Below are 25,546 nucleotides of genomic sequence, written 5' to 3'. Positions count from 1 at the left end.
ACGGGCTTTGTTGCAAAGTTACGAATGTCTCTAAGGTGTTCTTGGAGTCGTGTTTTTAAGGTCCTGCCTGTGTTTCCAATATAGACCATCTGACACCTTGAGCATATTATAGCACATATGACTCCTCTACTATTACAGTTAAATTTGCCACAGATCTTGATGGTCATTTTAGGACAGGTGATGGTTGGGGTGGCGAGCGAGTGTTTGCAGGTCTGACAATTACGTCGCTTACATGGCCAAGTGCCAGGTTGACTTGAAATATTGTGGAGTTTAGTGTGTACTAATATGTCTTGTAGGTTTTGGTCGCGCCTGAATACTACAAGAGGTGAGAATGAAAAGACTTGGTCCGGCAGGGTTACATATATGCATGTTTTTCGTATTTTCTATACAGTCGTTTACCCCTGCAGCAGTAAATCTTCAATTTTTTAATAGCTTCAAGAAATTTATGGAGATTTTTATCATGCTCTTTTCTCTCATTACCACAAATGGTGATGTTGTCAATATAAGCATATGTACCCTCCATTGACTCTTATTCTATGATCTTGTCGAATGTCCATTGAAAACAGGCTACCGCGTTAGTTACTCCAAAGGGTATCCTACAGAATTGGTATAACTTTCCTCCAATCTTCAAAGGCAGTATAAGGACGATCAGTCTTCCTTAGAGGGATCTGATGGTATGCGTTGCGAAGATCAAGGGTGCTCAATATTTCGTATTTAGCTATTTGAGAGATCCCATCATCAATTCGGGGTAAGGGATAAGCATCCCGAAGTGTGAACCGATTAACAGTTTGGCTGTAGTCCACTACCATTCTTCGTTTGTCTCGAAAGGTGATCTTTTCCCTTTGCAACTTCTTGTGTGACTAAAGAGGCCAATCTTTGATGCACAGCTATGGTCACAGGTTAGGTATATGTAATCACCAGGCGCCGTTGCATTGTCACACTTCTCTCTACTGCTGTGTATGAAATCTGCAATCCTGGACCCTTTCTTTTGTGCTCTCCATGTGGATCTATCCAGAGCCACTTTTCCCAGTTGCCAGTGTCAATTTTGAAGAGCTTCATGTCGCGTTTGTATACATCCGTATACCATAAAAGTGGACGACCAGAGGCTCTCCTGCCTTCTTTTAGATCGCCATACAGAATGTCTTGTGGAAGTCGACCTACTGGCATTCTACGAACGTGGCCAAGCCAGCCAAGGCGTCTGATAACAGAGCGGATGTCCTGGCACCCTGCTCTTTGTAGCACTTCCTCATTGGTTATTTTATCTTGCCACTTTATTTTAATGATTCGCCTTATGCATCGGAGGTTGAAGACATTCAGCTTTTTTAAATCAGATGAGTAGGTTGACCAAGCTTCACTTCAATTTAGCAAAGTGCTCATCACACAGGTCCGATAGACTGAGACTTTGGTGTTGTTAGTGAGTAAGGTATTGTTCCACACTCTTTTTTGCAACCGTGACATTATTCTCATTGCTGTAGTAATGTCTTTATCCAGTAGAGCATCATTGCATATGATGAAGCCAGTATAGCAAAAATGGTGAACACATTCCAATGGTTGACCATTGATGGTCACGTGTGATGCAGTATTTGTGTTCTGAACTAGTATTTTTAAGTTTATTACTAATATTTAAGTCGAACTTCTGGCAAGCAGCAGATAGGGTCTGAGGCTTAGTATCAGAGTCAGCCAGAATAGCTGCATCAAAAGCATAGATGAGTTCCCTGATAAGCACCCTCCTAACTTTTTTGCTAGCAACCTTGATACATTAAAGAATTTCTCAAAGGATCTTTATGGAGAAATAAACCATCGTTAATGTGTCACTCAAAATTATATTTGTGTGTATGTGTGTGTTTGTGTTTGTACTAAAAAAAAAAGGTTAAAGGTAGATGCTTAAAGTAAACAAACGTAATTTCATGGATTTTAAAATACATGATTAATACTTTGAAAATACATGTGTCTTTTAATTTGAAAAAAAATATATAGTAACAATCCTAAAATCATATTTAAGTCTGTTATAATTTTAAAAAAAAATTGTCTCTAAGAAGGATTAAAGAATAAAAAAATGGGGAGAAATCGAAATCAATAATAATACTATGGTCCAACTAACAAAAATAAATACCTCTGTTATATAATGTAATCCTGTTAATTTTGTGTTCTAATTCCATCGTTAATTTCCAGGTCGCTAGATTCACAGCTTTGACCGTTGAAGTATGAGTACAACTCAAATTATAAAAATTTGAGTTGCTGTTTCCATCCACAGCTAGAGAGGCTGGATAAGAACCTTTATGATCACTATAAGTTCCTGTCTGCTCTGTCATTTGTTTCAAAGCCATATTTCGTCCTGTTAAAAATACAAAACAATACATTTTTATCTTATTTCTTTGTTTTATAATCTATATTAAAAGCGCAAAGGGACCTGGGGAATATTTTAATCAAATTAATTACTTTAGTTTTAGTAAAAATGGTAGTCTAGGTTATACAAAACAACTAAAAATACTCAGAAAGACACAAAAACAAAAGCGCATTCCTCGTTTCATATGTCAAGACAAATTTGTACAAATACTCCTTTTTCCCTATTGCTATTAGAGCATGAAATGGGTCGCCTGAGCCAGCCAGGAAAATCAATGACTTGGCAGAATTGAAGTCATTGGTTAACATGCATGACTAGATGCATGATGTGAAGGATGTAATCATATCTTTTTGAAGTAAATTTTATAAGGAAATAAGATAAGATTATTTTCAATATATGAATTCAGGACTCCTCCCCCAAATTAGAAATTTACAAATGTATACATATTACACAAAAAAAAGAGTAAGTAAATGAGAACAATACCTCCACTTATAGACATTGAGCAGATCTTATAGAGATTATATCCTGAGAGGGTCACTTGACGAACAGGTTCTCTAATATCACAACTTATGTCTACTGTAGTGGAGTCAACAATGGCAACAAGTGGGCTTTTACAGATGTAAGACACACTTGCTGTTGAAAAATTCAACTCCAACGGAAAGATCGCTGTGAAAAAAATAAAAAAATATAGCCAATAAATACAGTATAATCAATATACAGAAACTCTCCAATACATGATACTAGCTAAAATATTACACGCGACATGAAGGCCTAAGTTGGGGTATTACAGATCTAGTGGATTTGATTTGGATGTAAGTCAAACATGGCAAATGTTCCTTTCACATATTTTTGCCACAAATTGGACAAGCCAAGCCATTGGACTTGATGCAAAAATACACCTTCCTAACACAATTGCCATCTCAACAGCAAACAAATCTATTCGAGACAAGGAAGTCATCTACCAAAATTGATAAAATAACTAAATGTGGCTCAACAAAATTGGTTTAGACGGATTTTGGGAGTCAGTTACACAGAGGGGGTCTCAAATAAGAGAACCTATATGCCAAACTGAGAGCCTAACACTTAGGCTGTGACAGAGCGTCGCATGAGGTTTGCGGGACATGCTCTCAGACAAAATGAACTACGCATACCAAAATACGAGGAAAGCGCAAACAGGGACGTCCTCGTATAAGTTGGCGCCACACTTTCACGGAGGACATAAGAACAGTGGACATCAGGTGGGAGGAGGCTTCAGACATTGCTAGCGACAGATCTTTGTGGAGACAGCCTGCCGCCAAAAGCGCTGTACGGCGCAAGAAGACCTAAGTCTAAGTAAGATGTACACAAATAAATTACATAATTATAAATAATTCATGCAATTTCAATTTTAGCGGCCCCCCAAATAGGGAATAGACGCTATTAGTTTTGTGTGGTTTGTCTGTCCATCCGTCCGTCGGTACCGTTTAAGCCTCATAATATTGTTATAAACCTGGTGGTGGCACATATGGGGGTAGTGGTGTGTGTGTAGTCAGCCGACGCAAATCGCCCCAGGTCAGCGCTAGACGAGCGGTCAACCGTGACGAGTTACGTCAGTACGGCCGAGACGAGTTTCAACATGATGGTTCGGGAAGGATCGACGTCGTGAACAGAGCTCAGGAGCGTCACGAGGGTTGTAGTCATCTGACACCCAGAATGGTCGAGCGACGTTCTGTCCGGTTCTAGAAGGCCAGTAGGGACCCTATATAAAGAGCGAAAGTATCAGAGACGAGTCAGTTACAACTTCCCGATCTACAGTTCGTTACTAAGGCTCAGTACAAGTCCGAGACGAGACGGAGAGACTAGTGCAAGAGTTGATACGACGGCACGGCTATTAACAGGAGAGATATTTGTACAGTCTTGTGTTACGTGCTGCCAATTGTACAGTATTGGCTGTTATTTATTGACATTAAACTATTACGTTACTTTGGAGACCTGAGTTGTCAAGTTCTTTAAGTTGGTGGTGTATGGTGCAGTTTGCAGAGAGCCTGCATAGTGAGATTCGTAACAATATTTTAGATCATTCAAAGTTCTGATGCAACGCTTAATTTTTTTTCTTTTCAGAAAGTAAAACATTTAATTTTTAAAATTACTTATGCAAGCAACTTTCAAAAAGATACACCACTTTTAAATGAAAAACTTCAGGGGAGGTATTTTTTTTTAAATGTCGAAGACATAGACTTATAGACTTGTATATACTACACTAGACTGGACATGGAGATTTTTCAACTCTACAAAAATGTCGTGAAAAAGTTTTACAGAAGTTGGAACAAGGCGTTGTCTTGTAGAGTAGTTCAACCTTCTTATCTTATCTTATATAATACAGACGTTACTTCAAAAAAGAAAATGATTACGTCGTACGCGTCATGCATTTAGTCATGCATATTAACCAATGACTTAAATTCAGCAAAGTCACTGTTTTTCCTGGCTAGCTCAGGCAACCCATTCCATGCTCTAATAGCACTAGGGAAGAAGAAGTGTTTGTACAAATTTGTCCTAGCATGTGGGACGAGGAATGTGCCTTTATCTTTGTGTCTTTCAGAGTATTTTATTAAATTTTGTTTTTTTATTCGAAGATTATGGTTCAGTGTTTTATGTATGATTGCTACTTTACTTTTGAGCCTTCTGTCCTGAAGGCTTTCTAAATTTAGTAATTTTACTAAAGGTGTTACTCTAGTCAAATGTGAATATTCGTTTGTTATGAATCTCACTGCTCTATTTTGTGTCTGTTCCAGTTTTTTAATGTTTTCTTGAGTTGAGGGGTCCCAAACAGAGGATGCATATTCTATTATTGGCCTAACCTAGGTTAAATAACATTTTAGTTTAATGTTCTTATTTGATTTATAGAAATTTCTTTTAATAAATCCTAATGCTTTGTTTGATTTTTTTGTAGTTTCATCAATATGTGGATTCCATGATAGTTTTTCATTTATTATAACACCTAGGTATTTTGCGTTTTTAGTCTGTGTTACTGGTTTGCCATGAATAAGATAAGTGGAATTAATTTGTTTTAGTTTTTTTTGTTACTCTTAACATTTTTCTGGGTGGAAAGACATGCTCCAATTTGATTCCCATTTCTGTAATTCATCTAATTCTCTTTGTAAAATATCTGTGTCTTGTGTTGTTTTTATTGTTCTATATATTATGCAATCGTCTGCAAATAATCTGACTTTTGTTTCTGAAGTAATGCAATTTGGTAAATCATTTATGTAAATTAAAAATAGTAGTGGACCCAAGACTGTTCCTTGAGTTACACCTGAGTTTACTGTTATCGGTGTTGATTTAGAGCCATTTATTATTACAGTTTGTTCTCTCCCTATCAGAAAATCTTTAATCCACTGATGCAGTGGACCATTAATGCCGAAATATTTTAATTTTTTAAGCAAACTATGGTGGTGAACTTTGTCAAAAGCCTTAGAAAAATCTAGTAAGATAGCATCTATTTGTTCACTATTATCTAAACCTTTTGAAAAATCATCAATTAGTCCTATTAGTTGTGTTTCACATGATCTATATTTCCTAAAGCCATGTTGGTATGGTGTGAGAACATTATGTTTGTCTAAGTGGTTTATGATGTTGCTACATATTATGTGTTCTAGGATTTTACATGTGATGCTGGTAAGTGATTCTTCTCTTTAGTTTCCTGGGTCAGATTTTTCTCCTTTTTTAAATAGGGGGGGGGGTGACATTAGCTTCTTTCCAGTCCTTTGGTACTCTGCCCTGGTTAAGTGAAGCCTGAAAGAGTATTTTGAACACTGTTACTAGCTCATTGCGTAGTTCTTTGAGTAATCTAGCTGGAATACCATCAGGTCCAGAAGCTTTATTTGGTTTGGTGTTGGCTAATAGTTTTTGAATTCCATTTTCTTGTACTACTATATCTTCTATGTTGTTTACTTGGTTCAAATTCAGTAATATGTCTTTGTCTCCTGGGGTTGAGAATGCTGATGCAAAGTATTTGTTTAGGATGTTTGCTTTAGTTTCATTATCATTATGTATTATGTTATGTTCATCTTTTAATGGCGCTATGCCTATTGTTTCCATTTTCTTAGACTTAATGTATGACCATAGGTTTTCGTTGTTATCTTTAGATATTACATTGTTTATGTATTCACTCTGCAGCTGTCTGCTTACATTTTGGGTTAAGTGTTTAATTTTTATATACTTTTTGTAAACTCTTTCTGCATTAGTTTCTTTAAATTTTCTATATAGGTTTTCCTTCTGTTTACAAAGCTTCTTTAGTCTATTATTAAACCAGCATTTATTTATTTTGTTCCATGTGTATTTAGTTGGTATATGATTTTCTATAATGCTTTTAAGATGGTTTTTAATGAAATTCCAGAGGTCATCGACTGGTTGGTTAATGTCTTTTTCTAATAAGAATGTTTGTTGAAAGTTTAATGCAGCTTGGTGGTAGTTGTGTTAGGTTACATTTATTCCAGAGTAAGATTTTTCTTTTGGCTTTGGTACTGCTACTGCTTTTATCTGACTGTGTATTTTTATGATCTCATGGTTTGATAGACCAGGGATAATATCATAATCAACTACTAATCCAGGTCTGTTGGTTAAGAAGAGATCTAATGTGTTGTTTAATCTAGTTGGCTTTTTAATGATTTGATCTAAACTTAGGTTGTGTAAAGTTTCTATGAAAAGCTCATTTATGTCCTTAAGGTTTTGGTGTTTATCTATGGTTAGTGTTTTCCAATTTATATCAGGTAGGTTGAAATCACCCATAATCCAAAAAACTGCATTTTTATTTGTCTCTTTAAGTAAACTCTTTTTTAAGCTCTATGGAGAGTTTTAATTTTCAAAGTTTAGAAATAATGCAAAATTATTTGTCGGATATTCACCCATATATATGAAACAAAGCCATTTCCTGTTTGTTTTCATTGAGATAATGTTTCAAAAATCCTAGATGGAAATAATCCATGTTGATTTAAATCATCTTATGTACATTTAACTAGATTGATTACCTAGATCTTTCTAGTTTATGTATCTATTTATTGCAAAATAACAATTATGAGACGAGTGTAATCTTATTTTTGATGTTCAATTACTAGATCTAGTTCTAAAAATTAAATTATATGTTACATGTTATATGTTACCTATGTAACATATAATTTAATTTTTAGAACTAGATCTAGTTGTTAGGGTTAGGGTTAGGGGTTAGGGGTTAACCCTCTATACCCTGCATAGAATATTTATCTGTTGTGATCCTAAGAAGCTTGTGCAGTTTCATTTCAGTGATTTGTTAAACGGGTTAAAAAAAAATTAAATATGTATACGGATCACCATACCATATTATGCACTACTAAATGAAATTAGTACTTACATGCATTTTGAGCTGTGAGTCTTAACCAAGTGAAGTGGTACGTTATATCCCACTCCACTGTGATGGAGTGTAGCCTAGGATCTTTGTTACAGGTTGAAGCGTTTCGGTCTGTCAGCCATGATGTAGAACTGGATACTGCAGACGTTGTTATACTTGTGCCATTAACAGTCATCAGATCCTCTTCAAAAGAATGGTATCAAAAAAAAAATAATTAATTAAATTCGCTAACACATTAATTAAAGCAATTATGAGATCGAATTTATTAAAATATGTTATGAAATGAAAATCCTATATAATATGTCATGAGTAATGATTATATCTGATACTGAATGATACTATATATTATTTAAGTACAACATGATATGTTCGGAATTTATTTTTTAAAATGCTACATCACAAGATACGTTCATTCTCTCTCTCTCTCTCTCTCTCTCTCTCTCAAAAAAAATGTATACACACTTAGAACTGTTATAGACAATGTATTTCCCGTTCTACAATGCTAAATTTCTGGACATGGAAAGCTTAATGTCTAATTGGAAAAATAAATCCGACCAAATTATGCCACCCATAAATCCCGGTTCACGTCTCACCCTCTCCTGAACCCATTCACAAAATTCTAACCTTCGATCTGGATCGTCGTCACTTAGCTGTTGCATCAGCCTTGGAATGTACACTCGAAACTTGCCTTTCCTCAGAATGCGTAGCACACTACTAGCACTTACATCACTCTCACGTGCCGTGACGAGTTTTGAGGTGAACGCTGAAACAGTTCCAAGTCCGCAGTTGTGGACTCATCACTTGTAGCTGTACGAGGTCGTCCTGATTGACCTTTATGCACATCACACACTGTTCCATGAATTTCAAATTTGTCTCGTAGACGTGTAATTGTTTACCTTGAAGCTGGTTCTGTACCGTACCCACGTCTCCACTGTCTTCGAACCGCAGCTACATTCTCAAACTTTCAGCACCACTTAATTATCTGCTTCCGATCCTCAAAACTCAAACGCACGTCCGCCATGTTACAATTACTGATGCTGAAGGCCACCAGTTTGAGCATTACTCACTTTAATCACATTTATTTTTCCCATTGGACATTAAGCTTTCCATGTCTAGAAATTTAGCATTGTAGAACGGGAAATAATTTGTCTATGACAGTTTAAAGTGTGTATTCATTTTTTTTTACTAACCCTATAATTTAATATAATACAATATATGTAGCAAGCGTTGGTAACTAAGTCTTACCATATTGGCATCCTCCACCAAACCAACCAGTGTTACATTTTGTTGGACAGCTACCATCCTTATTGCATTGTGAATTTTTGTCACAGTGGCACATATACTGACACTTGCTGCCAAACCAACCGCCAGGACATTGAGCCGCTATATAATGTAAATAGAATGTCAACTAGAGACGCTACACTTAACAACCAACGCGAATGCTCCAACGTCAGATTCTTGAGTAAATGTATTTATACACTTCGTTAAAACACTTGACACATAGAGTTCCAACACTCTATAGTTACGGAGTTACACTGAAGTTCGAGCGATACTATGGATAATTGCTCTTTAATTATTGTTTTCTATTTAAATTAAAAGTGAACATTATTTTGTAAATATATGTTAGTATGACAGAACTTACTTAATTAAGACATTCATTTGTAAACAAAAATGACAAACAATCTACAACCACTTTCATAAATGTGTTACAAATAGGGTACATATTCATATGAATTAAAAATATGGTATACAGCCATCTCCAATACTAAAGAACTTCTCATGTTTGTTACTATTAATAGTTAATAGTTGTAAAAATGGTGCATTTTTATAAACAAACTGCTTGAATAGTTGGTTATAAAAATTAAATTTTTTGCTTTTAGTAAAGAAAAAAAGTATCCTTTGCTCCAGAACTTTGAATTGTCGAAAATATCATGATGTCGGATTATCACAATCTTTTTTAGTTTACGAGTGTTAAACGGGACAGACAAATGGACAGAGAGTGAGTCGAAAAACCAGAAAAATATGATGTAAACAAATTTTGAGAGAGGAGCTCGAAAACCTACCGAAATTTGAGGAAATTGAGACAGCAATATATAAACTCAAAAAAACACAAGGAACTTGGCTCTGAAAGACTTCCCGCTGAGATATTTAAAATAGGGTTGTGCCGCCCTAACCGAGATGCTAACTGACTTGTTCGCTTTATGCTGGAAGAAGTGCGTTGTCACACCTGAACTTCAAGATTCCGTAATCATATCGCTATACAAAAAGGGTGACAAGTCTATCTGCTCCAACAATCGAGGCATTACACTTTTGTCAGTAGCAGGAAAGATCTTTGCTCGAGTGTTGCTCGACCGACTAACTCACTCTTTAGTGGACAAGGTCTTATCTAAAAACCAATGTGTACACTTTCCTTAGCAGACATTGAAGAGAGCACCTGGTTGCATGCGGCCTCAGTACGAGACAGCAGGATATCACTTACGAAGGCCGCTGGATACACATTTGAGACCAAAAGAAAATTCGCTGCCGAGGACAAACGCAGACGGCGAATACAAAAAACTAAATCGACCACCTGCGGACAATGGTTATGCTTGACGTGGATGTGGCAAAATATGTAGGTCACAGCTGGGGCCGTGCAGCAACGGGAAACACTGCATTCCTCACTAATCTTCGGACTCGAAGACAATCTTTATTATTATAAAGCGGTCAGTGCAACGAGAAATTCACATTACAATAAAAGAGCTACTCGTATAAACCGAAGTGTCTAATAGTAAATCTATTACATTAGTTAAAATGATTTGAAGATAGCAGTTTCCTTTAGTTTAGCCAGCGTAGAAATGTATTAAGTCACATTTACTATAGAAATACAATTCAAAGTCTTCAAAATGCTATCCTTTTGGACCAATTAACTGGCTTGTCAGAATAACTAATTTTATATTTATAATATATTTTTTGGGACCATATGTTTTGCTGCGAATAAGTGGTTGTTCCCAATAACTGGTAGTCTTTTAAAACAAGAAATGGTATATAGAAAAAATCTTTAAATATTATATATTGTAAAACTTTAGGTTTGTTGTATAAGCTTACCTAGATACTTAAATTGTGTCCATACAATGAAGCAGACAATACATTTTGCTTTGAAACCCATGTGCCTATAATTGTGTACAACTAAATCACTTTACACTGTAAAACAAAAATAATTTAACATTAACAAATGTACCACAGTTATTTTAGAGCAAAGGCTGTAGTTACATATATCAGAATAGAATAAGAACAATATGAAATGTTTCATGTTAAAAAACCCTTAAAAGTTCGTCTTACTTCATTTACTGTAAATAAGAATACAATGTTTTTTTTCTTTTTGATTTCAAATTATGTCTATCGCAATAACAACCTCAACTGAGCAGGTAGTATACATTGTTAGTGCACGCTTCATAATTTGGCGCTAAAAGTTATTTGTTTCTTGTAAAGGACACGTTTTCGAAGTTACATGATTTATAACACAGAAAAAAACAAGGTTACAAAGACAGTTTGTGTGGAAAAACAAAATTAAAATCGGCCCCCAAATTTGTCTACCCAGGAGGATAAAAACGAAGGTTTCAATTTTTTTGAAAAAAAAAAATAGAATGAAATTCTAAGGCGAATGACAGAGAAGAATGGAGAAAGAAGGTTGACAGATCTTGTGTGGTGCCGCAACAGTCCAGCAGACCAAGAGATAGTTAAAAGTAAATGTGAAGTTTGATGTTAATTGGCAAGGTATAAGAATTCTTATCATTCTCAGCTCTGAAAATATTTCCACTACTTCCACCACATATTGGCCTTTGATAATTACGTCATGCGCAGGATAATATTATAATATTATATCCACTACATTCAATAGCAGCGCTATACCTAAGTACACACCCAGATATACAATATATTATAAGATTTCTCATTAAGAATGCAAAGTGAATGGGAAAAGACTATAAATGCATTATTAACCTATCAAAAATATCAAATAACATTCTACATACTCATATTTATATATTATATAAAATGAGGACTTAAAATCAAAGCCTTATTAGCACAAGTAAATAATGAATAAGAAAAAATATTTAATTAGGAATGAAATGACCGGGGTTTAAGTGACCGGGAAGAAGTGACCATGGATGAAATGACAGTGTATGAAGTGAAGTGACCTAGATGAAATAATCTGTCACCAGTCAGTGACACATATCCTCACAGGCCAGCGCTAGACGAGTGGTCAACCGTGACTGTCAAAGTTCCAAGAAGCATCTAAAGTGAATACTACTCAGGCCAGTCACGTTAGGTAATGTGATTAACTAGAAAAGACAAGTCACGTTCTGTGGGGTTCTATTAGGCATAGGGACTCTATATATAAGAGAACATGTGTCAGTGACAAGTCAATTCACGCTATTTCACAAGTACGAGTAAAAAAAAAGGGCACCATGTGAATTTGGTCCGGAACAGAGCATTGAGTACAAGTCCAGGAAGAGTTGGAGAGAAAGTGGATTCTGATAGGCCTACTTATTTAAGTACATCATTGTGTCACTCTTGTTTTAAGCAATGTTTATAGAAGTCCTGATTAGAAAAAGGTAAATCGTAACAATATATATGACAGGAGCCGGAGCCGAACATTTTACGAAACTAGTGGTTGGTATTGATGTTTTTCCTTTTATATACCTTATTGTTTTAATCTCTAATACTAATTGATTTATTCAAGCTTAACAGTATTTATAAACAGATAGGCTTATCACAAATTCATCTGTGTAGCACGAGCGTGTCTGTGTGTATGTAAGAGGCCACCAACTATAAAGGTTGTGTGTTGGAGGGTCAATGTACAATATGTTAGTATATATTTAACTTGTTACTTGCTTTGAGCGGTATAAAAGGCTGGATGAATACCTCCCAGCTAGAAAACTAGTGGATGGTTGGAGATGCAGAATACGTATTCAGATGCAGTCTTTTATGCATCATACCACTAGACTATCTGATAAAGCTGGCCTCTCCACCAAGCAACAAAACATTCAACGCTTTCATCTCTTTCCCCCTTCGTGTCGCCCAACAACCCCAGACATACGTTTGAAACTAGTAGACTCTAATGCCTTTAAGCTAAGTCGTTCATCTAACGACCTTCAAATTCTTGCATTGGAGAACATTAATACCTTCAAGCCCAGTGCTATTTTTGCATGCAATGATGGGTCGGCATCGATATATTCTGGATTAGCAGGCTATGGAGCCTAAATCGACTTTCTTGGCTCTCACTCAGTCAAAATCTTTTAACCATATGGTAGTGTTTGCAGTTTCGATGCGGAGACCATTGCAGTCTGTGAAGCCTTAAAAGTCTTTGACTCTCAAAACGGTGAGGGACATTTGAAGGCAACACAGATTGTTGTGGTCACTGACACAAAATCTGTACTACAGGTTTTGCAAAGCCCCGGACCATGGCCCCCAAATATCAACACTGTCATCAAGGCTTCACACGATATAAAACAACGCTATGGCACCCCTGTAATAATGCAATGGTAACCGAGTCACATAGGTGTGACGGGAAACACTATTGCAGACTCCTTAGCCCACCAGGGAGGGCAAATTCCACCCACTGAACAGGCTGTAAGTTTTCATCATTCTATGGCTATAATTCAAAAAACAGAAATGGAAAAGTGGTTTGAGTGCTGGGACAAGTTCCAAAAAGCACGTGGAGTCTGGGAGCGCATGAGGCGCCCTGACCGCACTTCCCCGTGGTGGAGGCTGTCGAGGTCTGAGCAACTATTATAGCACAGTGCAGGACAGGCCATTGTCCTGTTGGCTCATATTTCTCACGGCTATGGCCAAATTTCGATTCACTGTGCCCCCGCTGCGGGGAAGAAGAGGAAACCGTGCCTCGTATTCTGTTTGACTGCCCCAGACTTGCTGATCTCCTTCTCGACAGGCCTGGGAAACTAAAAATTCTCGACCTGTATGGCGACATGTATACACTACGGAAAACAGCAAAGTTTCTGTCCAGGGCTTTTGCAAGAAAGGATTTGAGTCTCTCAAGCCCTCAGTCAAATGGAGTTTGATGATGATGGTTTATTTACAGTGTAGTGTGCTTTGTTAGCACATTGTGTTTTTTCATTCTGGATTAAAATTATCAATGTCTATCAATAAATTGGGTATCAAGGACCAAATAAATAAAATAAAGAGTAGGGGGTGTTTAACTCTCCATTTAAAGATATGCCTGGTAGTGTCTTTTACTCTAATATAGATTTTTTTCTAAAAAACAATTAGTCACAAACTTACCTGGCTATGAAATCTCGTGTTTTGTGTTCTGTGTAGCTAAAAAGGTCGCTCGTTTAGGTGTGTAATCTTAGTCCAGCTTACAAAATCAGATTTCTATTTAAGTAACTCGGTACACGAGAAAAAAGGTTGCCTCTAGTCCAGCCACGTGATTCAGATTTTTCTCGAAATAAGCAGACTCTTTGTTAGGTTACCCATGTAGATTTGTGTCTTGAAGTCCAGTCCCCTAATTAAAATTTTCTACTAAGTAAACAATCCTAGTTCCTTCGTGTGACCTCTTTGTATATAAATATATTATAAATATATATAAAGTATATAAAAAAGTAAAAGTATATAAAGTATATAAATATATATATATATATAAATATTAAGAGTGGATTCAAAAGGTCAAGAAAATTACTAATTATTGTACGTTATTATATTTATATCCACTATATAGAGCCTCGTGTAGCACGTCCAATCAGAGTGTGTTTACACAGCGGATCTTAGGTATGCACAACACATGAATCGGACAATTAAAATCTTTTTTGCATCTATAGCGAATGAATGAAACAAGCTAGCGATAAATGGGAAATAAAGTAAATCAAGACGCCTATATTCATAGACATAAGGCTTTAATTTATGTAAAAATGCTTTTAAAAGACAAATTTGAAGATTAATTTTAATTTTATTTTTATTGAATAATGACATCAGTGGACAATACTTTGTATTTTCATGTGTCAAAGTAAAAATATATATAAATACTTGGTAAGTGTAGTTCTAAAAATAAGATCTAGATCCTTTCGATCTTGTCGAATATAAACATGACTATATGGCCTAGATACATGAAATAGTGTTGTTGTTTTTTTTCATAGAGTTGGGCAGCTTTTTTTTAAGAGTCTTAAGCTTGTTTAAGGGCTACTTTACACACTTTGGTTCCAGTTAGTACCCAAGGAACATATATGCCAAGTTTTTATCAATATTGGTAAAACGGTTTTGATTTCTTTTAGTAACATACTTAAATAGGCTACATATATACATTTATACATAAAACATACGCCTTGCTTTGTGCTTTATATTATATTTAATAGTGTTATTTATTCTAAGCTATCTAAAATGAGAATATATTGTTTTTCGCTTTGAAAAGAAATCTTGACCTTTCAGCTTTGTAAATGACATCTCTTTGTTTCCAGGTCAAAATACATTTTATTGAGGTTCAAACTTTATACATAATTAAACCTTTATCGACTGCATTAGGAGGCTCGTATATAAAAGTGAAGGGATTCGAGTCACCAATTAGTACATTTTAAAACCATCAAACTTACGAATATTCATAACTTGTGTTTAAACATATAGTTTCTTTTTTTTTTATTTCTATTGTTGACTTGTTTTTAAATACTATGCATTTTGAAAGAAAAACACCTCTATGCAATGTTTCATGTAACATTTTTGAAATAAGCTATATGTAAGCTCTACGGTGTGTTATATGTTGTTGAATGAACATATTTAATTGGCTTTTTATCAAGTTCAAATCAGGACTCGATCAATGTTATTTTTGTTAACCGCATTAATAAGACAAGGCGGAAACCATACTCAGAGAAGGCAAAGACGCGAGTAGCGTGGAGTTCTACAGACCTCAACTATCGGCAAGATAGTAGAACTGCTGGTCAGCGAGCGACTCGTGTGGAGATTTGAGAGTGCCGGTATGCTTGCACCAGAGCAGGCTGGCTTTAGTGCTCGTTCGACCGGGTCTCAGTTTTCATGCCGGAGCTGGCACATATACGCAGCATTTTTAGACCTAAAACAAGCATATAACCAGGTGTGGAAGTCAAACCTCTATCTTAAGCTCAGAGCCATGGGTGTGCGAGGGAGGACCTATAACTGGGTGTAATAGTTTCTGAGAGGAAAACACGAACCCAGTTCCAATACTCTCTATGTGAGGAAAACACACAAATCCAAGGGTAACCCTAGGGGTCCGCCTTCTCGTGCATACTTGTCATGACCTATCTTAACGATTTACGCAGCTCACGCCGTTGTCTCAAACTGCTAAATGTCAATGATTTTGTCCTCTAGGCATCCGGGAAGAAAGCTGACCAAATACAGGCAGCACTACAAGCTGACCTCCATACCATATCCTCGTATTGTTGAAATCAACGTAGACAAAACAACCTGGTGCATGTTCAGCCTGGGAATCGACATTCATGGGGCTCGTTTCGAGCTTCAAATCGGTGGGCTGCGACTCCAACGCGAAAATACGCCAAAATACTTAGGCATCACCCTAGACAGGAAGCTCTCAATGCACTTGCACATCCAGGACGTTGAACGAAAAGCCTCCGAGAAGTTAGGGTTACTCAGAAAGCTAGCCAGCACAATGTGGGGTGCTCGAACTGATATGCTCCGCACACTGTACATAGGGACTGTCAGATCAAAAATCGAGTACAGTCTGTCCGTGCAGGTGAAAGCAAGCAAGACGGCCCTCAAATCACTCGACCGTATTCAGGCCCAAGCTCTCATGTTCATTTGCGGCACCTATAGAACGAGCCCAACTTCCGCTGCAGAAATCATTCCAACGTGGCTTCTCTCAGTCTGAGTAGAGAGCGCGCCGTGCTAACAGCCCTGGAACGTAATAAAAAGGGGGAAAACCAGGGCTCCAAACCCATACAATAGTCACTCAGTGGAGAGTACGAAACAGGATAAAACGGAAATAGTTCATGCACCACGCGAAAAATTTAAAGGTGCAAGCTGGCCTCTCCACTTATCGGGTCCCAATCCGAAGAATAGGCACGTGCCCCTACTGGAGGAGGCAGCCCACCCCCCTCATAAACCTTACAATACACTGGTTGGAGGGGGCCACAAAAGATACACCCCGGACCTACTCGGAAAAATGGCATTAGAAACACTGAAGACCTACCCGCCTAATGCCATATATTGCTAATCATACGGGTCGGTTATGAAGGACTTTATAAGAGCTTGGTATGGGGCATATATCTGCTACCCAGACCACGAACCAGACAAGCTCTTAGTCGCATGCGGCCATATTGGAAACATTGAAGAAAAGATAGAAAACATTTCTGAGGAAATTTGTTTTTAGCCCTGTTAATTACCAGCACCAAAGTCAATATTCTTTAACACAATGGTTGAACTAATCTTACTTTGTGTAGCAGAGAGCTGGAAAACCAGCGTCAATATCATGACAAATATTCAGATATTAATATTTCTCATGAAAATTTACATGCACTAGTGAGCAAACAAGATCTCGAAATGTTGCAAAGAAGCAGTCTATTGAAATAGATACCATTCTGATACGCTAGAGATAGATAGGTCACACCGTTCGCTAACCTGCTTCTAACATTTCAAGACAAGCCATTATCTTAAATTGCAAAGGGAAAATGAGGAAACGACTACTCAAGAATACACGACGCCGAGTAGGGAAAATCTGGGAAATCATAAATCTAGATCAGTTCATTTAATGGAACTCATTTCTCTACATCAGTTTTATATACTGTTACGAATCTCACTATCCAGGCTCTCTGCAAACTGCACCATACACCACCAACTTAAAGAACTTGACAACTCAGGGCTCCAGAGTAACGTAACACTTTAATAGTTGAATAAATAACAGCCAATACTGTACAATTGGCAACACGTACACTGTACAGATATCTCCCCGTTAACACCGTTCCGCCGTATCAACTCTTGCACTGGCCTCTCCGTCTCGTTCCGGGCTTGCACTGGGTTCAACAGTTCAGGACTGACTTCACACACTAGGCTCGTTGTGGCGGACTCGATCGCAGACCAAGATCAAGACGCCAGTCGTCTCAACTGTACTTGACAGTACTCCGCACTGAACCGTTCTAATGCTCCGTACAGAACCACACCGCTGAACTGTGCATTAATCGACCGGATTGTAGTGAACCGGGCTCTGAACCGTCTTGACTGCGTCACCTCCGCTCTTATATAGAGTCCCTACTGGCCTTCTCGAACCGGACAGAACGCCGCTCGACGTTTCTAGCTTCGTCACATGACTACATCCCTCGTGACGCCCCTGAGCTCTGTTCACGACGGGGATCCTTCCCGAACCGTCCTGTTGACACTCGACTCGGCTGACCGTCGTAACTTGTCACGGTTGACCGCTCGTCTAGCGCTGGCCTGGGGCGATTTGCGTCGGCTGACTACACTCACACCACTGCCCCCATCTGTGCCACCACCAGGTTTATAACAATACTATGTTTTATATTCAATGTTTTATATACTATGAGAAGGCGTTTGAGAGCTTGGAAAGACAGACCCTCTCGTGATTACTACTTCTTGCCAGAAGGTCGATAAGTCTAATTATTTTTAAGTACCTGGAATAGTTGCCTAATTTAATGGTTTAATTAAGTACTAGATGACCGACTCTCGCTTGGTTGAATAATTTATTGATAAAGATATATATATATTTATTTTGGAAACATTTTTGTAATGAGCAATCAGGTAAAAATGGAAATGGAAAGTTTTGATTTCTTGTTATTTTAGTTCTAAATGTCAATTGGCAATTAGAATAGAGCTTGAGTTTGAGTTTTGAGTCTTTGGCACATCGGCACAATTTAGGCCAAAGTCTCTTAATTACCCATACCGATCATTTTGACCCATAGGGTTTTAAGCAGTCCTTAAGTCCCAATCAAGAAAACGAGCAGGACATAATCATCTTATTTTTTTTTGAAGCAACGTCTGTATTTTAAAAGATAAGATAAGATACAGTCTATAAAGCTGCAGCTCATGTCTAGTCATTTACAACTTTTACATAACAATATTGGGCTGTTATTTAATTGCTTGAAAAAAAAAATGTCTTTGCAGTGTAACTTCTCAAATGGTTACGTTCAGACATTAATATTGCTATTAGTACATTAAGTCTTTAGTACGGAATATCAATGCAATATCCTTAGAGTAAAACAAGGGCTTCTTTTTTTTTTTACTTTTAACATAATAAAATGGCAGAAAGATTTTAAAACATTGCGTTAGTATTCTAAAGAAGGATTCATCAAATCAATTTTTGGACACAAAACGACGGAGCAGTCAACGAATTTGATTACGCTGCCGCTTCTTTGTTTTATCTATAAAACTAAAAAAAAAAAAACATAATTCATGTCCAGAATTCATCCCAATTAACTCCAAAGCTCCATGTAAATGGACATCTCATTAACGTGGTAGACCACCTCACTCAACAATTCTATATTGATTTGAGACATGAGTACTATTTAGAAAGCAACTAAGACTTCTTGAACGCTTCATCAAAGACGTTATAGCTCCATACGGTGGCAAGACCGCACTACAAACAATGATGTTCTATCAAACGCTGGTATGGACAATATAGAATGACAGTTAAGCTAGAGAAAGAATTTGCAAACGAAAGTCTTTTTTGTGAGCTGAAAGGTGGTATACTTAACTGAGATGTCCAATAGAAACATTATAAAGACAAGTTTGCCACAAAGTTGCTTTAACTGACAAAAAAGAAAGTATCTGAGTGCAGGCGGTTTCAGAACGAAATAGCAAGGGATTTTTGTACAAGGGCGTGCATACACAAAAGAAAATCCACTTTCAAGGAGCGACGAGTACGGCGAAAAGAGAAATCGACCACCACATATAATGGTTATGTTTGCGTTGGATGTGGCAAATTATGAGGGTCGCAGATATGGCTGCGTAACTACGTAAAGTTCTGCACTCCTCCTGGTGCGCAAATGTTTAATTTAGTCTAATAGTTCATTAAAGAAAGACATGCTTTAGTGTAATGCTGTAAGCTCTAGTGATGTCACGTTTTTTTCTCGTTCGACATCATAGAAAATTTTAATTCGTAAAATATTTTTTCGATAATGAGACATTTTTAAAGGCGTAATGGTGAACCTCTCGTTTTCCCCTTGTGGCCGAGGAGTGGAGAATTAGTTTTCTCATTTTGTATACACATATACTTTAAAATAAAACAAAATTTTTAGAGTCGTTTATAAGAATTGTTCGTTTATAAGAATTGTTCGTTTTAATGTATAGGATATGAGATTATATGTTCACCAGGCTGTATTGGATATTTTGTTGCAAATGCTTGGAGAGATCATGCGAGAATTTTCATCAGCCTTAGTGAATCATTTATCTTGCTCGGAAGATTTTAGTCGTCTAAGTTGTGTAACGTAAGCAGATGGAGTGTAGTTTTGTTTCTCTTTAGCGTCATTCAAAATGTATTCCTTCATTAAAGCGGCTATATATCCTAATACAAATTGAGAGCCAAAATAAGTTTTATAATAACGAAACACTTTAAACCAATATGACCTCGAGTTTTCCCCCATGCGGCCAAAAAGCTGATATGTTTTTCTCTATGAAAACAAACAGTATGAAATTAAAAATAAAGTTTACCTGAAAACAGAGCCTTCTCTGCAGTAGGTTGGTCACATTTGAACTTCTTTTTGAAGCATATTTATAGTGAGAAACATGGTCGAATAGGAGAAAAATAAAGCTTTTAAAGTCACTTTCCATATCGATTTTAAGCTCAGTATTCTTAATGACCTACCCATAAAACCTGTTAGCCTTAGCTACACTATCCGTTACAAGATTTCTAGGTTTTTTTACGTTTTCCAACAAGATAAATTTGGGTTGTAACATTTGTTAATCATGGACGGATCCGTCGAGGAAAGCTTTAAAGTTAGTTTAGTGATACAAATGCTTTTATATTCTTGTTTGTTACTCTTAAAATATTATATTAGTCTTATTGTATTAGTCGTATTTAAGCAACTCAGTATTTATTTACATTTGCTTCTTTACAGGACATCACAAAATCATAATACTTTGCATCAGCATTCTCAGCCCCAGGAGACAAAGACATATTACTGAATTTGAACCAAGTAGACAACATAGAAGATATAGTAGTACAAGAAAATGGAATTCAAAAACTATTAGCCAACACCAAACCAAATAAAGCTTCTGGACCTGATGGTATTCCAGCTAGATTACTCAAAGAACTAAGTAATGAGCTAGCCCCAGTGTTCAAAATACTCTTTCAGGCTTCACTTAACCAGGGCAGAGTACCAAAGGACTGGAAAGAAGCTAATGTCACCCCCCTATTTAAAAAAGGAGAAAAATCTGACCCAGGAAACTACAGACCAGTATCACTTACCAGCATCACATGTAAAATCCTAGAACACATAATATGTAGCAACATCATAAACCACTTAGACAAACATAATATCCTCACACCATACCAACATGGCTTTAGGTAATATAGATCATGTGAAACACAACTAATAGGACTAATTGATGATTTTTCAAAAGGTTTAGATAATAGTGAACAAATAGATGCTATCTTACTAGATTTTTCTAAGGCTTTTGACAAAGTTCACCACCATAGTTTGCTTAAAAAAATAAAATATTTTGGCATTAATGGTCCACTGCATCAGTGGATTAAAGATTTTCTGATAGGGAGAGAACAAACTGTAATAATAAATGGCTCTAAATCAACACCGATAACAGTAAACTCAGGTGTACCTCAAGGAACAGTCTTGGGTCCACGACTATTTTTAATTTACATTAATGATTTACCAAATTGCATTACTTCAGGAACAAAAGTCAGATTATTTGCAGACGATTGCATAATATATAGAACAATAAAAACAACACAAGACACAGATATTTTACAAAGAGAATTAGATGAATTACAAAAATGGGAATCAAATTGGAGCATGTCTTTCCACCCAGAAAAATGTCAGTTGTTAAGAGTAACAAAAAAAACTAAAACAAATTAATTCCACTTATCTTATTCATGGCAAACCAGTAACACAGACTAAAAACGCAAAATACCTAGGTGTTATAATAAATGAAAAACTATCATGGAATCCACATATTGATGAAACTACAAAAAAATCAAACAAAGCATTAGGATTTATTAAAAGAAATTTCTATAAATCAAATAAGAACATAAAACTAAAATGTTATTTAACCTTGGTTAGGCCAATAATAGAATATGCATCCTACGTTTGGGACCCCTCAACTCAAGAAAACATTAAGAAACTAGAACAGACACAAAATAGAGAAGTGCTATTCATAACAAACGAATATTCACATTTGACTAGAGTAACACCTTTAGTAAAATCACTAAATTTAGAAAGCCTTCAGAACAGAAGGCTCAAAAGTAAAGTAGCAATCATACATAAAACACTGAACCATAATCTTCAAATACAAATACAAAATTTAATAAAATACTCTGAAAGACACAAAGATAAAGGCACATTCCTCGTCCCATATGATAGGACAAATTTGTACAAATACTCCTTCTTCCCTAGTGCTATTAGAGCATGGAATGGGTTGCCTGAGCTAGCTAGGAAAACCAGTGACTTGGCAGAATTTAAGTCATTGGTTAATATGCATGACTAAATGCATGACGCGTAGGACGTAATCATCTTCTTTTTTGAAGTAACGTCTGTATTATATAAGATAAGATAAGATAATAACAATGTGTGCCTTACGCAAAGCTTCTTTGTAATGACCTAGATCTAGATCATAAGCAATCTAGTTAAGAAGTCCAGATTTAGTTCTATATGTTCATATAATGAGATTACAAATAAATAATTACTTAATAAAACAATTTCTAATGGCTAGCATCGTTATTAGTTTCTAAAAATCACGAGATCGATACCCAATTTGAAATATGAAGTGTAAAGTTCCCCCTTTCAGATCTATGGAAGAGACGAAGTAAAGGTCAATTGTCTCTGTGGACCACGGTCAATGAGGATGTCATGTGGCCAGCACATCAACCAGCCTCCTTTTACTTTCCCCCAACTAATGTCAGGCGCCCATTAGAACTTGGAGGCATCCACAGATCCAGAAATTAAAATCCCAGTCTTCAGCAGGGTCTGAACCTGGGATCCCCAGTTTGGAAGCCAAGCGCTTTACCACTCAACCAAAGTTTTAAGATACACTTTTAAAAAATGTATTTTAATTTGATCATAGTCAGGGGCGTAACTAGGGATTTGGGGGCCCGGGGGGATTGACCTCTTTGGGGGCCCCTTGCATTTTGACATTCGACATATGACATGAGATAATGTACGCAAAAATATATAAGCCCCAAATCAAATTGGTTCAGTATATCAGTAAACTTAACAAAAAGTAATCATCAAAACTCTTTAATGAATAATACCGTTGTTTATTAGTTAAATAATGCACAAGTGACAAATCTAAATTGATATCGCTTCACGTCGTGCATTCTGTGCATCAAAGACATCTAACAACATCAACTACATCGATACTTTCTAGTATTTGTGGCTTCACTGACATTAAAACCATGATAAGCCTTTCTTGCGTCATTGTGCTCTGAGATACTTTTTGATGAGCTTGAGCTTTGAGAATGATCTCTCACATGACGTAATGGAAGTGGCCTGAGTTAGCGGTATTCGGAGGAGGTTGCAAAGTCTGAGCACACGTAATTCCCATATGAAGCCTGTTTTTTTCAATATGTCTATTGGTGATTGTATTACTGTTTGTTGATGAAAAGTGCTCGTGCATCAATGACATCATTGAAAAAGCGATTTCCCATTTATTTCATCATACAAACAGGAAAAGTGGCACAGTTTGTCACAAGCGTGTCTTCTAACAGGTGTCTTGGTTCAAGAAGAGACCCAAAGGTATCCATTTTCTTTCCAGCCTTTGGAATCTGCCCTTCATCTCCATATGAAATCTGTCCAGCATTTCTGTCTCAACACGTTTGAATTGCAGTTCTATTGACAGTCCTACATTAGAACTCAAATTCCCATTAAGTCTTTTCTTTCTTATGGTTGTTTTGATTACAGGGAATCCATAGTATTCACTACCTTCTTTTGCTTTTTCGATGGATTGGGTTTTTGTCAGTTTCTCATCATTTTGCAGAAAGCATGAAAGGGTACTAATTTCTTTAGCAGCTTCCCATATATGCAGTCCAGACTTTTGTAGTTTCTTCCGAACTATATTAATTGGGCGCAGGAGCTTTGACCAGAATTCCAGATAGGCAAAAAATTCTTAATTTTCCACTGCATGAAGAAGATTCTGTGCTAATATTATATGGTATTACGTCATTGTTGGTTGTTTATGTTTTGTGCGAAAGCAAAAGGATTCACAGCATACAAAAGTGGGAAAGATCCATATCTCGTTATGCTCGAGTATAGAAATACTCCGATAAGTGGACTGCCGTATTCACCATCACAACTGCTGACGAGTAGAAGACTCAGGGAATCATTCCAATTGATCACAAACTATTGAAACCATCGGTAGCTGAAAATGCAGAGACATTACTCAACGAACGACAGATAAAAAGCTAAGTGAAATACGATGCCAAAGCAAGACTACCTAAAGATTATTCTGTCGGAGAGTTCGTCTAGGTCAAACATGGCAGAAAGCAGTTGTCATAAAAAAACATTCAGCACCCAGATCTTACATCATAAAGACAAAAGATGGAAAAACATACAGAAGAAATCAACGCTTTTTGAATAAGAGTTTCGATGAAGACATCTCTGGGTACTATGATACCGATGAAGACAATGAACTGCAAACTGTTGGAACAAATGAAACAGACAGTTATAGACCAACGTCTAGAGAACTTGTTGTGCCTATGCAGTGGGCGCCGCGCTTTCATAGGCCCCGCGCTAATTCCAAGTGTACATTATTAAATTAAACAATTATAACGTATATAAAATAACAGGGTTTTCGCGACCTCCTGATTTTTCAGGGCCTCCAGGAAATCTCATGAAAAGGCAAAATATACGATAAAGACTGAACTTTTTTTGAATTTATTTAAATCTCCTGAAGAATAGACGAAATTGACATTTTGGGGTGCCAATAAATAAAAAGTGGCATTGCGAGCTTTCATTTGATAAAATTTATTGCAAAGACGAAAGTAGGCCTATTTTCTAATTCAGACTAGGCACCGCGCGATCCGTTTCGCATAGGGCCCCGCAAATGCTAGGGCCGGCCCTGCTAGTAGATATCCCTCTTAGGAAATTTAAAAGGAAGGGTGTGATAATAACTTCAATAGGAAGGATGTATTAATATTATATGATATTACGTCATATTTTTTTGTTTATGTTTTGTGCGAAAGCAAAAGGATTAGATGTAGCCTAAATAAATATAGAGTTTCCATTGGATTGAGGAACGATGAATAAAGGGGTAATAACTCGAGTTTAATTCTAAAATTATAGACGCCAAACCCGAATAATGGACAATTTTAGCATTATTAAGAATAACTTTTAAATCCGTTATACTCGATTCTGTAAATTTTGCTTCAAGGTTAATTAGTGTAGCCATATAATACTCGCCATTTAGATCTATTATTAGTAAAGGTAACAAGATACCTGGAATTCGCTGTAGGCTATATCATGCAGTTTTATTCGTGGCAACAAAGTTTAAAATGTAAAAGGAACTTTAAAAAAAACTTTGATCTCTGTGGGAAAAATATTTTTAAAATGTCAACAAAGTCAACGTACTGATAGACCTAGATCTAGGTTTAGTCTTTGTGATAAATTTAATCCATAAATGTTGATAAAAAAAAAAGACACCCGTTGACACTATTTGTCAATCAAATATATTAATTTATGTATTTA

At 36.5% G+C, this 25,546-nt stretch overlaps 1 protein-coding gene across 3 annotated transcripts in view; it reads right to left on the bottom strand.

The window, feature by feature from the left end:
* LOC106073948 (uncharacterized) overlaps positions 1-25,546 on the bottom strand; it is a 101,623-nt gene that overhangs the window by 37,007 nt on the left and 39,070 nt on the right. Inside the window, exons 1-6 of one of the 3 annotated variants that reach the window (XM_056028254.1) lie at positions 20,343-20,418; positions 10,791-10,886; positions 8,952-9,089; positions 7,710-7,889; positions 2,828-3,010; positions 2,114-2,335 (exon numbers count right to left, since the gene is read on the bottom strand). In XM_056028254.1, coding sequence (XP_055884229.1) covers positions 2,114-2,335; positions 2,828-3,010; positions 7,710-7,889; positions 8,952-9,089; positions 10,791-10,851 — 784 coding nt within the window. In that variant the 5' untranslated portion in view covers positions 10,852-10,886; positions 20,343-20,418. Of the gene's footprint in view, positions 1-2,113; positions 2,336-2,827; positions 3,011-7,709; positions 7,890-8,951; positions 9,090-10,790; positions 10,887-13,985; positions 14,573-20,342; positions 20,419-25,546 lie in introns of those variants that run through there. The other 2 variants (XM_056028253.1, XM_056028252.1) reach the window with 2 other exon arrangements.

Source organism: Biomphalaria glabrata, chromosome 5 (genome assembly GCF_947242115.1).
Source record: "Biomphalaria glabrata chromosome 5, xgBioGlab47.1, whole genome shotgun sequence".
NCBI lineage: Eukaryota > Metazoa > Mollusca > Gastropoda > Planorbidae > Biomphalaria > Biomphalaria glabrata.
This window is presented reverse-complemented; position numbering and strand designations above follow the sequence as displayed.